Source organism: Pyxicephalus adspersus, chromosome 2 (assembly GCF_032062135.1).
Source record: "Pyxicephalus adspersus chromosome 2, UCB_Pads_2.0, whole genome shotgun sequence".
NCBI lineage: Eukaryota > Metazoa > Chordata > Amphibia > Anura > Pyxicephalidae > Pyxicephalus > Pyxicephalus adspersus.
Window position 1 is genome coordinate 41,847,162 of NC_092859.1, and position 16,867 is coordinate 41,864,028.

The 16,867-nt window shown below is 39.4% G+C and overlaps 1 protein-coding gene across 4 annotated transcripts in view; it reads left to right on the forward strand.

Annotated features, from left to right (window-relative positions):
* The first annotated feature begins 5,291 nt into the window (after window positions 1–5,291).
* RNF130 (ring finger protein 130) overlaps window positions 5,292–16,867 on the forward strand; it is a 160,703-nt gene continuing 149,127 nt past the window's right edge. For 3 of the 4 annotated variants that reach the window (XM_072400578.1, XM_072400577.1, XM_072400579.1), the window contains exon 1: window positions 5,292–6,285. In XM_072400578.1, coding sequence (XP_072256679.1) covers window positions 6,048–6,285 — 238 coding nt within the window. In that variant the 5' untranslated portion in view covers window positions 5,292–6,047. The remainder of the gene's footprint in view (window positions 6,286–16,867) is intronic. The other variant, XM_072400576.1, reaches the window with a different exon arrangement.

A 16,867-nucleotide genomic window follows, 5' to 3' on the forward strand; every position in this document is an offset into this window, starting at 1 on the left:
TCTGTTTGTCAACAAAGTTCTTTATAGTAGGAGATGTGATCCGAGATTTAATCCTAATCCCTGCCCGGTCTGCGAATGCATACAGTACAATCAGGAGCTTATATGTCTGTTATTCTGTTTTATCTTTATATTAGCATGTCCTGTGTCAACATGCATGCTTCATCCTCTATTGGCTACTGGCTATTTCTCTCCCTCCCCTGGTTAGATCTCTACAGACTTTGCAAGGACTGGTAGCAAGACACATTCAGGTGCATGCACTGCTTGCATTAGGAACTGTAATTATTGATATATTGATTAATAAAGAGCTGCATTAGTTATGTCTTTTATATCTGCCAGGAGTTCAGCTTTAGTATAAACCTCCTGGAATTAGACTGTCCAATGTATACATCCATCTAGCTACCCTTTTTGGACAACTCTTTCTTCAAAGAATTAGCAAAACTTTTGTAATATAAGTAGAAGAACACATTCATCAAATTTAGATAAAAAAACATGTCTCTAGAGCAGTCATTCTCAACCCGAGTTCTGTTGAACCTTAAAATTTCAACAGAAGTTGCTAGGGGGTCTCTTAGCTTTGGCTGACTGACTTCCCATGTGATGGTGACAAGGGATGAGCGGCGAATCGGGCCTTTCTCACTTACAGAACATGTAAGTGAGAACGGCCTTGTGATTTGCCACGAGTTTGTGTTCTTGCCAAACTCAGATGAAGTCTCACCCGCGTGCCTCCAATCAGCTGTGACCACAGGTTCCCACACTCCCTGGGCTGTACTTCTCAGCCCGGTGACCGTGGGAACTAAACTCAGATGAACTCTCAATGGAGAAACTCCATTGAGAGTTCATATGAATTTCGCCTGCAGTCATAGCTGATTGGAAGCACTCGCGTGCCTCAATGTGAAACCCCAGAGTTCATTTGAAGTCACAGCTGATAGGAGACATTTGCGTGCCTCCAATCAGCTGTGACCGCAGGTTCCCATGCTCCCCGGGCTGTATTTATCAACCCAGGGAGCGTGGGAATCTGCACCCTGGACTTCAATGGAATTTGTGAAATCAGTTAGCTGAAATTTCGCGAGCCATCGAAGTTGGGGGAAATTTTCACGAGAATGTCAGAGGCATTCTCGCTCATCCCTAATGGTGAGCTTATAAGTTTGTGGCCAGTGCCACTTGGCATAGTCAATGTATGACACTAAAGCTCTTTTTAGATATCTGTAAGGGGAGTATTTTTTCCACTGACCAATGTATAAAGTATTTTTTTACATTCATCTCTTATGATTTTAACATTGGTGTCCTAAGACCTATAAATTAATTCAAGGGTTCCTTGGTGGTTAAAGGATTAAGAAAGGCTGTTCAATACACCTCAAGATTTTTATAAAAAGGATCCAGCAGGAGTAAATTTAAGAAGATCTGAATATTGAAAAGGGGTGAATATAATGAGAGTGTTGTGCAAAAAAGAGCTTAAGTATAAATCCAATGTATACATCTATTCTCAACCTCTTTTTCTTCTGTTTTTTCATTAGTATAGTCCAATTCCTTACTAAACATGTATTTACGATACACTCTCCATGGCTGGAAATCATGACAGTCTCCACAATCTAGGGCTCTAGGCGGCCCCTAGGGATGTTCTGCTTCTCCAAATAAACATGCTCTGTTACACACAATTTATAATTATAGGAATAATGGAGCAATGTTCTGGAAATACAAGAATAAGTTTTGCATTTATGTGTGCTTTGGAAAAAAGAAACACAATATTCCGTTTTTTTCCCCTATAACATATAAGAGGCTTCTTCAAGGGTAAATACTGAATTATGTAAAAAAAAAAAAACTTAAAAATAAATACAGAAATTATACAGAAAAAGAGAAAATTGCGCTTCCTTCTCAGATTACACTGGGGAACAATTTTGAACAAATTTTTTGTTGACTTTAATTTTTAAGCTTATTGACACTAAAATAGATTTGCTGATTCTGAAAGTGCAGTTAGTTTTCTTCTATCACATTAGGTTTTTTTCTCTACCGCTTATATTAATGTGATTACTGTAGCATGGATTTGTATGGGTTGTGCGCTGCTCTAAGTAGTGAATATGCAAAATGTATTTTTCTACTTACACACGTATTTCCTTTCTTTCAGATCATGTCTGGCTCTGCTGTTTCTTGTCGTAAGTGCCTAAACAACCCTGATTCATTTTGTTATGTTTGTTTTGTTTTGTTTCACCATTCCCAGCCAAAGGGCAAACATCAGCACATTTGTAGAGCAAGCTTATTTGGCATATTTCAAAGTTAAACTTGGTGATCAAGCTAAGTCTTGGCCCCTCATAAGGTGTGGAAACAGTGTGTTGGGGGTTTACGGATGTGGACAAAGGGAACACGTGATAAGATGCCATTTGGGATACCTATGGTTTGGGCGAGAGCCAGGAGATCATTTCAGTGACTGTTACTTTTGTATAGTGAAAACTTCAGGATATAACAAGAAGAATAAATGTAATATAGAGTATCCTAGTCTACCATCGGCTATATGCCCAGTGGCTCATTCAGATAAAATCCCAGTGCTGCTTTTCATTACACTACCCCCTCTTGAAGAACATGATTGTGGTGATGAACTAGGTGACAACAATGATGAAGAGTGTGAAATTGAAGAGGACTCTGTTCGTAAGGGATTTTATCAGCATGAGTTGAGTGATTTGGCATGTGATTTGGGACTATCGAAGAAGGTTTCCGAACTCCTAGCATCAAGACTGCGAGAGAAAAACTTACTTGAAAAAGGAACAAAGGTATCGTACTTTCGAACCAGAGAAATTGCATTTCTGCATTACTTTAGAACTGACAGTGGCTTTGTATATTGCCATAACATACCCAGTTTAATGGAGGAATTGGGAATTCCAATCTATAACTCAACTGAATGGCGACTATTTTCATTGATAGCTCAAAGTGGTGCTTAAAGTGTGTCTTCCTTCACAATGGCAATTTATTTGGGTCAGTCCCAATAGGTCATTCAGTTTCTCTTTGAAGAATATGCAGACATAAAGAGAGTAATTGAGTTGTAGCAATATCACCAACACAATTGGGTCATCTGTGTTGACCTTAAAATGGCATGCTTCCTTCTTGGTCAGCAACGCGGATACACCAAGTATCCCTGTTATCTGTGCATGTGGGACAGCAGAGCTCGTGAGAGGTATTGGGTGGAAAGGAATTGGCCTCCAAGATCTGCCCTAAAACCAGGTGATCTATTCTACATGAGCTACTTGTTGATAGAAAGAATGTTATATTCCCGCCGCTGCACATGAAACTGGGTCTGATGAAGCAATTCGTTAAAGCTTTGCCAACTGAAGGAGAATGTTTCAAGTACCTCATTTTGGCATTTCCTAGCCGGTCATTTGATAAAATAAAGGCCGGTGTGTTTGATGGTCCACAGATTCGGCAGCTCATCAAAGATGAACATTTCATCAGGACAATGTCAGAAGTTGAAAAGAATGCTTGGTTATCATTCAAAGCCATTGTAAAGGAGTTTCTTGAAAACACACGATCAAATAATTACACAGAAATTGTCCAGAAACTCTTGGAGAGCTACAAAATTCTTTGTTGCAATAAATGCATTTTCTGCATAGCCATCTTTCTAACTCCCCAAAAAACCTTGGTTCAGTCACTAACTGTCCCTCATAGGAGCTCACAATCTAATGTCCCTACCATAGTCATATGTCTTTACCATAGTCTGAGGTAAGTTTTTTGGGGGAAGCCAATTAACATTACTGCAAGTTTTTGGGATGTGGGAGAAAACCAGAGTACAGGAGGAAACCCACACATACATGGGGAGAACGTGCAACTCAATGCAGATAGTGTCATGGCTGAGATTTGAATCTGAGACCTAGCGCTGCAAAGACCAGCGTGCTAATCTCTGAACCACCGTGCTGCCCATTTTTTGGTTTGGTTTAAATCACTGAGAGCCATAGAGAAGAAGCCAAACTGGTTTGGCAAGCATACGAAATATAAAGTCTGCCTGCTCACACGTCATTTACGTTTTGCTATAGAGCTCAACTCCCAGGCATATTATTAATTTATAGGAGCTCTGTTTAATCCTTTTGGATTAGTTTAAATGTAAAAATACTATTTTTGTAACCACTACTTTTCCATTTTGAAGTTTAAAAAAAAAAAATCCAAATCAATTAATGGGTAGGATGGATGAAGGGTTTAGTGAAGTTACTTACATTACATCTGTTTTCCTTCTACCCACCCCTGAAGAAGCTGTTTCATCTGTAAAACGTGTTGGAAAATACGCATATTATCCAACTAATATATTATGCCTATTTAGGATCTTTTCAAGCCTTTTCTGTATGTTATTATATTTGTATTGTTGAAATAAAAACGTGTGATTTTAATACTATCATGCCAGTAATTATCTTCTTTCTCCTTCTCACCTTGTAGGTAAAATAATAATTTGCTGCATTTTGGGGATTTGGCATTCTCCAGATTTGTATTGTAAGGAGATATATTGCTATAGTACTCTCACCCTTACAGATAACCTTAAAGATTATTGGTGTCTGTGGTAACTGACCTGAGTAAATGAAAGAAAATTGCTCATAGCTCAAGGAACCCCTAGCAACCTCTGGAGGAACCCTGGTTGATTGATAACACTGCTATGGATCATATAATAAATACTTCAGATAAGATACGTGTTTCACAATGTTCTGTGTGGTATCTATTAGTGATTTCCTGCAGCCTCTGTCTGTGTACATGGCTTTTCTCTGGGCTGCCGGCGGTGACAACATACTGAGTGTTGAAACAGCCACTTGTAGTCAGGGTGACAACGCAGAAACATCTAATAGAGGCTGGGGGAGGGGGTTGTCACTATCACACAAGACCCTCCAAGGCTGAATAAAGTATAATTTTTATAAAACCTCCAAAAAAAGATTGAAATGACAACTAAGAGCTGTGATAATTTAGGTGCTGTGTTCACATATAATTTATACTTAGTGTGGCTCCCCGCTGTTTAGTATTTTACACACCAGGTTTTGTTTATTATTGTTTTTACTTGAAATTCACACAACATTCACCCAAAACATTGAAATTTTGAATCTTTTGTTAAACTAAATGTGTGAGGTTTTGGGAGAACTGTAAGTTACTTTGTATTATCACTTCAGAACCCTGCAGCCCTCGCACTCCTTATGCGCTGTCACTGACAGGTCACACTGTAATACGCATGCGCGGCCGGCTGACAGGAGTGGGCAGGGTGTTCGAAATGCCGATCACGTGAAGGGGCGTGGTGTGGGCGTGGCGCGCCGTCTTCTCTGTCTAGCTGTCCCTTCTTCCCTGAGTCTGCTTGCGCCGGTGGCGGCAGCAGCAGCAGTTTGGAGTTTTGTCACTACGCCGCTCTGCGCTCCCTCCCGTCCCTTCCAGGACTGGCACCGGGGTCACCGGCCGTCGCAGACAGCTTGCTGTACAGTCCAAGCCGTGCGTGACAAGGAGGAAAAACTTCTGGCTTGGTGTCTTGTATTCAGCTGCATTACAAGTGCCTGGGGCACAGAGCAGGGAGTCACATTGTGCCAGCTGTGGGGGGCAGCTGGACCATTCTGACCGTCACCCCGGGCAACCGCAGCACCAGGGATGGAGCAGTGAGAAGTCCCCATCCACTTCCATTCTATCCCATAGACAAAGATCTGGGCACCTATTAGGCAGCACTGGCAGATGCCAGCCCTGCATGGCAGATCTGTCATAGCCCTGGCAATGTTGGGGGGCTCAGTCATCCTTCTGCTGGTTATTTGCCCCATCCCTGGATTATGACTTCAGGGTATTCTTTTACTCACATCATATAAGTACATGTCCTGCTCAGCTAAGTCATAAGTGCCAGGCTTTGGATTTTTAATTTCTTTTTTTTCAATAAGCACCTTAGATCCTTTGCTCCAGAACGAACGCCGATTGCAGATCTGTGATGTAAGATTGGAAGACGCTGGGGAAGATCTGGTTGTAGCTACATAAGGGATTAATATTTTACATAGTTGCACTTTTTTATTTTATACCAAAGGATTGTTTTTTTATTGGACTTGTTTAAAGAAAAAAAAAAAGAAATGATTTCTAGGCGGTCGCTGCGGTATCTGAACTGTTTGCCTTTGCTGGTCCTGTTGCCTTGTTCGGTGGTCCATGGTGGGTCTGAGACCACCAGCGTGGATTATTACAATGCCATTGTGAATGTGACAGCGCAGGAGCCCGGCAGCAAATCCGTGCTGGACGGTGGTCGCTATGGGCTGGACTCCCCCGTAACTGAAGCAAAAGGGATCATTGTGACACCCATCAACCTCCAAGGAGGTATTCCTTTTATAATACTTTTTTCATATCTACCTTGTCTGTTTTTCGTTACTAAAGTTTATGTGTGGCCAAACTTTTTGCGTAGATCGAGAAAGGATTAAAATCCCTGTGTGTTTATTTTTTTTTTAACTGTTGGGAGATTTTACTTACTTCCTGTTCAGGAGATGCAACAGGAAGCGAGAGGAAATCTTTATAATCAAGGGAAATTAAGTTGTCACTGGAATAAGTCAATGATTCAATTGGAAGATTTCTTCTTCCCTTCTTCCCTTCTTCTTCTTTCCGTATACATCAAAAGGATTGTGTGCTGATATTGTCATTGAACTTTAAGTTGTACTTGCACAGAACAGCGCTGCATAACATGTTGGCGCTATATAAATCTGGTTTAATAATAATAATAATAATAATAATAATAATATTTAAAACAAAGATTAAAGATGTAAATGTTTTCATCATACCTTTGTACCCAATAGGCTGCGTGTGAGATATATTACAGGACTGCCACAGGAGCTGCTGAAAAGGCCCACAATGATTGGACTGAACAAAATTTTATGTATAGTGTTGTAGTTTAGGGGGGCGATCCAACTGCTGAAGAATAATTGTATTTTGAATAATCTCTGCTGCTATTGCCCAAGTGTGCATGCAACAAGAAGTAGGTAGACACCCCGGGCTTTTCAAGGGGGTCATAACAGCGATTAGCTGGAAAAAGATAATGACCCGTGACAATTTCTCCAATGGCCAGTCAGGGGTGTCCGCTTTTATTCAGACATAACAACATTTCCTGAGTTAAGCAACAGTTATCATGCGTCTCTAGATATGGAGCACAATCCTTTCCAGCTGCATTGCCCCCATTATGTCTGGCAGACAGAGCTGTCTAGTCTTAAAAGATTTTAATTAAGCCTGACTAGAAATTTCCGACTTTTTGATACGATTTTGCCAGGAGCAACAATGTACATTAACCCGTAGCAACTAATGGGATTTCACCATGCAGCCGTCCTGATCAATCATATCAGTGGAAGATGATGGCAGGTAGCTGCTGCGGGTTATTGCACTGATTGAATAATGTCCTGTAATAATGGCTTCGTAAATTGTAGAGTAACCTAAAATAAACTACAATAATAAAAGAACAAAAAGGCAATACGCAGCAACAATCAGATCACTTTCCTAATGTAACTAGGCTGGGGTCCAGAGCAATGAGGTCATCGTACATTGGATTCTTGTGCCATCTCATAGGAGTCACAGATCTATGTAGAATACAAGCCATCGGCTACAAAGTTACCAGCCAGGATTTGTTGTCATATTTAGTGAATATGCTGAAGACTGTGATGGCCATCAGGGACTTATCTTACATTCATGTTTAATTTGTTTAAATTAGATAATAAGCCTGCTTTACTGCAATTGAAGATTTTATGCTTCCCAGTTCAGTAGCGTTTCTGGTGCACAGTGTAATTCTAGGCCTGATTTACATCTCCTATATTTATTGCAAGATCTTTTACAGTGTAGTTGCGTTCCTCAGGGACAACCCATTACTTCTAGCACGACTTCTATTCAGTCGTTTGTTTTGGTGGGGGTGACCCTGCACAGCCCAGAAAATCACGTATGAACATCTTAAACAAATATTATCTCATGCAAGGATTCCTTATGTTTGGACTCTTCTAAACAAAGAAACAACCATCCAGTTTGCCAGAGTTCCATTGTTTTGTGAATTAACATTATCTTCAAATGGAACGGAAAACGGGATATTTCTTTGGGAGGCCATATTACGTCTACTGAGGGCCACATCTACATTCAGGTTATGGTTCGGTAATTAACACTATACTCATAGCTGCAGGTCACAATGCTTTATCTCAAAGAAAAAGGCTGTAAACATTACGTATATGATTAATGATGATTAAGGTAAGTGTAGCTTTTGTAAGCTGATGAATAGTGTTTAACTCACTGAAAGCTGCAAATAAACCATAGGATGGCCACATGCAGCCCAGAACACAGCGGTGTGGCATTCCTGGTACAGTGATGAGAAACATGGTGAATGTCTCCCAGCAGGCATGTCAACCTGGCGGTACTGGGCTGCATGAGCTCCATCCTTCTTTGTGGCCCTCGTCCAGTTTGGGAATTTAAACTCGAATGATGTTACATCTGATCATACAAATCCTTACATAATTTATCAGCTAAATTCTTTATAGGATAATTCATGGACCCAACATATCTGTAACGCTGATTACTAAAGTGATGAAATCTCCTAATGGCTCTTAGTAGGTATGGTCCTCAGAGGAAATAATGTGCCCCTTCCAGATTTATTTCACTAAAATCAGCCTCCTGTTTTCTTTGGGTTTGACTTTTCCATCCTAGAAGAAGCCATGAGCAGAGATAAAGGGAAGTCATTAGGAAGACGAAAGATACTTGATCAATTTCAGAAAAGATATGCGAACATCCACCAGATCTTCTATGTAGGATCTTGTTTTTGATGTTCCAAATATGTACTGATCTACAGCAGGTAAGTTGGTCTTGAAGCTTCAGCTCAGGTTAGTGTTTGTCTCAGAGTCCAAGGTAAATTGTTAGGCTGGGTACACACGTGCAATAATTCTCGTCCAATAATGGGCACAAGGGCGATATCGGACAAGAATCTTGCGTGTGTATACATCGCTTGTCGTCCATCGTCCGAACAATCGTTCATCCGAACAGATGATGAACGACGAACGATCATAATGCAAGTGAAGGGTAGAGAGCGCAGCAGGGTGCCGCTCCGTCGTTCTCCCCCCTCCCCTCTCCATAGAGCAGAACGGTGCTGTATGTACAGCGCTCATACATGCATCATGCAGTCGTTAGTCGTTGGAAAGGATCTTTTACGATCCTGCACGTGTGTCCATAGCTTTAGGGCCTATGTGCAGACATCAGATAACTGTTGCTATAAACAATCTTTTGTGGTCATTTTCAGTAACAGATAAACTAATGAGAGACGTACACACAGTGCCATTCTGTTAAATGGAGACAAGAGGGGAAAGCAAAACCCTGGTGTGTTGTCCTCCATAGAAAAGCACAGCGACCATTCCTTATTGGTTGTTCATCAATCTGCCAGGGTGGACCAATGTTTGAGGACTATAGTACACCTGCTAGAATTTTCCTCGAGATGAGCAAGACTGTTCATTTCAGGTGACGATTGACTGAACTGTGTACGTGGCTTTGGATTAAAGCGCAAAAAATTGATAATCCTATTTAATAAACAAACAGTTATGCTTAAATCAGACATTTTTTTTCCCTAGACCATTTAAAAAAAGATTAGGTATTTTATATATTCCAGAGCCTGTGCTTTGTGTCATTCAATGCTTCCTGCATCACCATTCATGTTAAGATTTCTAAGGTCGCTCAGAAATTGATTGATAGCTGTGAAAAACTTTTCAGTATTTTGGGTGTAAGCCGAGTATTCCAGCATCACCAACATGTGCTTTCCAGGGTCACCAGAATACTGACAACAGGAAGTGGGATAGACTGGTGCCATACAGCAGTGTCTAGAAGAATAACTATTCTGGCAGACTCAGTATGTAAGCTACGTTTTCATTTTGACAGATGTGCTCATCAGTAAGGAGGAGAACTGCAAGTGATACTGTACTGCAGCAGATTAAAATGAGGTTTGTGCCCCCGCCAGACAGAGCTGTTCTGTGTAGGAGAGCAATTTCAGAATACAATGGGCAGAATTACAAATCCTTTGATGGGCATTGACAATGTATGATGTATTATTATTATTACCCAAACTGTGCACCTTACCCACACTGCCTGGTGATTAAACACCAAGTGATGCATTGCCTTGTACCTTGCTCAGTATTTCTTAGGCAGGCCAATAACTGTGATAAGTATATGCTGTACATTCTCCATATAATAATGAGAACCCATTATTATGCCCAGTATGGCATACTGTATAGTTATGTATATGGAAGTTCTTGTTCAAGATGATTTCTGGTTATTGTATATATGCAATTGTGCAGCCTCTGCATGTGTGATACTACAAAGATTGGCTGTATAATTTAGACATTTAATACAGCCAATGACTTTTCTTTATTCACCTGGTAAGGATGTGTTATTCCCTTGGTTTGTATGCCTGCTCTGTGTTTTGTGTAGTTGGCGCGTAGATTGTAGTGCTTACACAATCCCTATATGGAATGCTTTCTCCATCTTGTTTACATTCTTTCCATATTCCCAGTGGATATACGTTAGATTCCCAGTGCAAGATTCCATTTCTGGTTTTGTGTAACAACAGTATTGTCGACAAAAAAAAAATCTGCAGTAAGGATTTCCTATGAAATATTGACCTTACTTCAGCTTGTTACCAATAGGTGAATAACAGTTATTTTGTTAAAAAAGTAAATGTCTGTAACATTTGATATTTTGTATCCCGGAACCAACTGTTCTGTTATTAGAACTGACCTTTTATTAACAAAACAAACGGTAAACAGAATTCTCCCCTAATAAGGCCATTGTTGTATTATAAAGAATCTTTTATATGTTAATATAGTTATTCATATTAAAGTTATACCATATTATGTTATTCATAGTTTTAGGTATATGCAGTTCTCCATTCACTTTTCTTTCTGGGACATTTAGGAATAAGGGAATGTTTATATTGGTAACTTGCCTTGACACGTTTCTATATGTATACATGCTTTATTTAACACAACACAAATGTATTGCATGCTAGGTTTCCATTATTGGCCCCCAAAATGCACCATAGGAACACGCTGCCGTGTACTGTGTGTTGCTATGTTGTGTTCTTGTTGTAAAAATGCAACATGCACTATTTCTGTGTGTAATGAGCTGTGTTTGGAAGCTCATTCCAACCCAAATGGCTTTTTGTGTGCAAAGTACACTTTTCTGCACTTTTCGGCTGATACTTTGCTGTAGAAGATGGTGATCCATGCTTCTTTAAGTACTGGTCACATACTATCCCTTATATAACTTACTTCCTACTTAGATAATATCTTTGAATAAAATAGGTTTTAATTTATTTTCTTCCTGTGCATACTTTTTCCAGCAAGGACACTTTTCCAGTCCTGGATGGTTAGGCAGTAACAATAATACTTACCCATTCCCCTGCCTGGGATACAATTAATCCCATCAACAATCATAAAATGGAAATGAAAAAGACAGGTTACCAAGAGAAAGTAAAGGTAAAAAAAAGAAAATGAATGCAGCTCCTACATCCCAAGGACTGGTAAAACTCAAAATATTACATTTTGGAAGGGAGGTATAGCTACACTTTAGGGTTGTCCAGGGCATTCTGAAGTGCCACTATCCTGCTGTTGTCTGAATATTTAGGTATTTGACTATTAACATGGGTAATGTTTCCTACAATGACCTTTATGCTTTTGTGCTTGTTTTAGGTGTACTTGATTCTCACTCTTTTCCAACTCAGATTAAGCAACTGTTTACAATTAACAAACATCATGAGCTTTTCTGTAATAAATAATAAAATCACCACTTCCTGTAGTTTTCTTCAAGGTCCTTCGTGGTACACAGTATGAATAGGAGGATCTAAAAAACAAACTAACATGTATTACAGAACTCCAACAAGAAAAAAAGTACCTGTTGCCTTGCATTTCGATACTCCTGGGCAATAAATAAGTCATAGAAAATTCAAACATTCTGCTCACCATGGCTGTTCTATGTTGACTACTTGGAAGCAGTTAAAACCAAACATCCAAGTGACACCCAGGCGTCTATTATTTTAGAAGGCCCTTACAAATTTATGGGAATACAAAATCTGCTTGAGAGAGGCCATGTCATCTGCAGGTCAAATACACCTATCCATAAAATCTAAATGTTCTTAGAAAAGAGTAATGTCAACAGTATAACTGAGCCCAAAACCCATCAACACTAATCCTAACAAGCAAAATATAAAGAAAATAAATCCCCAAAATGCCACTCTTCTCCAAGCATTTATCTTACTGCAAAATGTGGTCTCCCTCGGCATTTTTCCTGGGTCATATAGCACTATTAACTGGCTGCATGATGATCTTATTTACAAGGTCGCTCAGGTGGCTGCTTCCAAGTCTAGACAAGTGGTGCCAGTCTCTTGGCTTTTATACGCGTTGGAAGAGTAGCAGGAAAACGGTGCACATCAGCTGCTTTGCCTGCACTCTGCAGGGATAAAATGTCAGCTTGCTAACAGAATTTATTATGGTGATAAAATAGTATTTGCTATTAGGAGAGGAAAGTCGTTTGTTATGAATCTAAAACCCATGGGTGACTCCTCTCTGAGATTGTTTGATCATGTGACTAGGTATAGTGTTTTTATTCTTTTATATGGATTGTTCGCATTCATACAACAAACAACGATGACCGTTTTATTAATTGTGTTGTCTTTATACATTGGTGTGTGTTCTGTGTAATCGGGCTTGCCTATATCACCTCAAGTCAAGGTCTAGAATTTCTTTTTTTTTGGCATATATTCTGGGCTTGGTATAAATCTTTGTATGAAGCATGTCAGGCCATTGTATATTTATTTACCTATGTGGATTTCTCCTGGTCCAGTGTTGCCCTGATTTGCTGCCCCATGGATGTAGATGCAAAACTCCCAGTTAGTTAAGGTTTTCATTCTGTGAACTGCCCAAATGTGAATGCAGCCAGTCGCATCTAGGGGACATCTTTAAGGCACACAGTTGTAAAAAGATTTCCTGTAAATAGAAAAGCAAAGTCCTACCATTTGTTTTGCACGTTGGATAAATATGTGAAAGGACCTTCTGACAATGCAAGCCTTTGTCAGCTGACTTACTGGAAACAATTCAGTTCCTATGTTGCTGACCTATCTGTAGTTAAAGTCTAATTGAACTTTCAGTTAAAATTTAGTAAAATACATTTCAGTTGCATTAAAACAAAAGGTGTGCATTTCCCTTATCAGAGTGATGCAGAGGAAACTTCTATTTCTGTGGAAGCTGTGGTCTCTCTGAAGAAGTGCAAAACATCTCTGTCAGAGTGATTTATGGATCTGCAATCAGCTGCTGATTGAGAAGCTGAAGACTGAAAGCTCAGACTTGGCAGCAGCAGCCAGTCCCTATTTGTAGTGTGCTGGCAGGGAATGGGTTTTCTACTCAGACTGTGGTTGGTTTGCAAAGATAAAAAAATGCAAAAACACAAACCGCAATACCTATTCAAATACATGAAGTTTTTCATGAAAAAAGTATACTAACCTTTTGGGAAACAAGAAAGAAACGTCTGCCCCTAAATCATAAAATACAAAAAAATGCAATTTCAAAAAGCTAGATACACTTGTTTTTTGTCTGGATCCTCCATGTCCCCATCTAAATGGTAACTTTAGAGTGGGGGTGTGGCTTCTGTAGTCCTGGCCTCAGCCCTGCCATGCTACTGGAGTCCATATCTTCTTGCTACAGCTACATAACACAGAAATAGAATTTTTAAAACAATGAAGCTAATTGAGTACGTGGAATTGTGAAAAAGAAGTCTAAAGCTCTGCCTCCTGGCTCATTGAACCTGATTTATTAAAGCTCCCCAAGGCTGGAGAGGATACACATTCATCAGTGAAGCTGGGTGATCCAGCAAACCTTTTTTTGTCCTGACCAAAATAATAAAGAAAAAAAAAAAAGTACATTCCTTTTAAAATGGTGGAACCATTGCTGTGTCAATAGGATGCAAAGGTAAAGTGGATAATGACAGTCATTCTATACCATTGTTAGATATAACTGTGTGTGTAAAAAACAGTGATTAAAGAAGCAATGTACGTCATTAAAAATAATTGCACTTAATTGGTTTGTGGGAGACTTTTTTTTTTAACGTTCACTGAACATGTTAAATCTGCTGCACTGCCTCTGCAGAGATTAAGACCCTAGAGATTAGAAATAAAAAAAGATGTCTACATAAAGGAAAGTTTGTAGACCAACAATATCTCTGGGAATTGATGTACCCAGCCATGAAATGCCTGGTAGAGGTCACAAATGATAGTCGCTGTTTTTACAACTCTGGCAGACTGCAGTGATAAGGCAGCGCAATAATCAGTCAAGGTGTGAAGTGTAACCATCACTAGCTGCCAATCCATCTATGATCCAGATCATATAAGCCAGATCAATGAGAATGTACTTGCAACAGGTAACTGCATTCTGCTTCTTTAAGTAAAGTATTCATAAAAAAAACCCCAAAAGCTCACATTTACTTCCTAAAAGCCCTTGATCCATGTACAAACCACCCTTCACTGAATCCCATGCTGTCCTGGTTTCCCTTGGCTTTGCAAATGTGCGCAAGCCCCACATCTTCCTGGGTCATGTCACATAAGATTCCCATCAGGCTGCAGGTTTCCCCTTTTGTCTTTAGCACTGCAGCTGTAAACTAGAAAGATAACGAATACAGATAATTGTACAGGCCCATGACAGTGGAATCTTTGTAACATTGATGCAAAATTTGCTTCATCACATGTGATTTAATCATTCAAACATCAAAGGATTTTAGGACAAGGCTTCATACAGATAGAAAAAATACCAATCCAAACAGTTACAGGATTTATATAAAAATTGGTTGTATTTTTAAAGTGACCCTTCTCACTATAGAGTTCAATAATAAAAGGCAATATGTTTCATACCTTTTCAGTGGTCCTCTTCTTGAAATGCGGCAATGATACTGCAGATGTACTAATTAGTGTAGCAACACATTCGTACTAAACTTTAAAAAACTTTCGTACTACTTTAAATAAAATGATTGTTTTCTCACTTGGATGTTATTTTGCATTTTCAATCCTTTGTCGTCTTTGTACCATTTGTCTTTGTTAAATCTTCATTGATGTATGATATTCAAGATGTATGGATGGTGCCTCATAAATAACCTGGTTACAGGTATATCATGCTGGACATTTATGCAGTGGTCAGTGGTACACCTTTTAGTGCCTGCCAACAAGACAGGCTCACTTTACTATTACCGTTTCAATTGGGGAAAAATGATTTAGTTATTTCCACTGTAGTAGCTTTTAAACACCTCTCACTGCTCTTTTCACATTTGTTAAATAAATATATTTGCAGCTTTGTCTACACTGATTTTCTTGCCAGTTAACATGAAGGCTAAGGATTATATTCTCAGAACTTTGTTGGTTTGGAAGAAGGCCATGAGAATGATGCTGCGTAAATGAATTAACAATGAAAAAACAGTTTGGTTTGAGCAAAGAGGAAGTACACCCTGCATAAGCTGCTTTCAGATGGGACAGCCCAGTGTTGGCTTAAGGGCAAGTCTCGGGCTGCAGTCCAAACCCAAGAGGAAGGCAGGTTCAGTTTATACCATTGTGGTGCATTGGCAAGTGCCAAAAAAATGGCATGTAGCATCTGCAACACAACATGCTGCAGAGCCAATACTAATATTATTGGATATCACATTCCAGGACCATGGGTATTAATATGGTGTTGCACCCCCCACCCTTGTAGCTATAGCAGCCTCCACATTTTGGGGAAGGTTGGAGGTTCACAGCTGTTTAAAAATGTATTTTATGCCACAACATTACCAGTACCATTTACATTTAGATATAGTTGGGGATGGTTATAATCTCTTTCAGATTTTTACTGTTATTTGAGGATTCATTAAAGAGATTACTAACTTTACTTCCTTTCCCGCAAACCACATTTTACCACATAGGAAGTAAGGTTAACTTTCCGATAGTAACATGGAAAGAGTAGGGGAAGGACTTGAACCCGTTAGACTTTTTTTCTGTTCCAGACTTTCCATCACTATTGTCAGCTATGTGAGAAATGAGGGGAAGTGTCTCTATCAGATCCCTAGATAGTTGTATAAACCCAATTGTAATCCTTCCCTACTATAAACTACTTCCTAAATCCAAAATGAGAAAAGTGTTTGGCTTGACAAAGGCTTTAATTTAACATCATGTGGTGTATAATTTTACATAATGATCCTTCATATTTCTTCACGCAATAGCTTAAATATTGGGCAGCTAAAGGACTGTCTATAATGGCTTCTGAAATAGAAGAAGAGGAATGCTTGACACCAGATCATATCTACAGCACTATCCTTCTGTAGCATTGTTATTGTGACACAGGTGCTTTCTGCACACAGATTCAGGCAGAGGTCAGAAGGCAGAGTTGAAACCTAGTTAAGCAATAATAGTTAAGGTAATAGCTCCAGATGTTAATTATATATCATATCAAAGGCTTGCAGACAAAAAATGATTTACATATATTAATTTTAGTTTATTTCTAAGTATCATTTTCATGTTTTGAACCAGACAAGCTCGCTAGATGTCAGCAAAGGGCATTTGGCAAGTGATTTGGTATATTTGCAGGCTACTGGTTGTAGTTTATTTGCAAGTTACCCAAATATATCAAACAAAACAGGAACATCTGGCTCCTGGCTACCTTACTCTGTAGCACTGTCCGTTCCTTGGCTTCATTCCCACTGTGTGCGATGTGGTGCAGTTCACTGTACTTAATACAGTGTAAAATAGGGATCTCAGATATTTCATACAGTTTTGCATTGAAAGTAAGTCTGTTGTCCCCAGGTATGCATTGTGCTGCAGTGCAGTGCTCAAGCCAGAAATTTTTTTGGGTGGGAAGAAATTGTAGGCGGGTGGAAGCCCCTGAATTGTAACCCA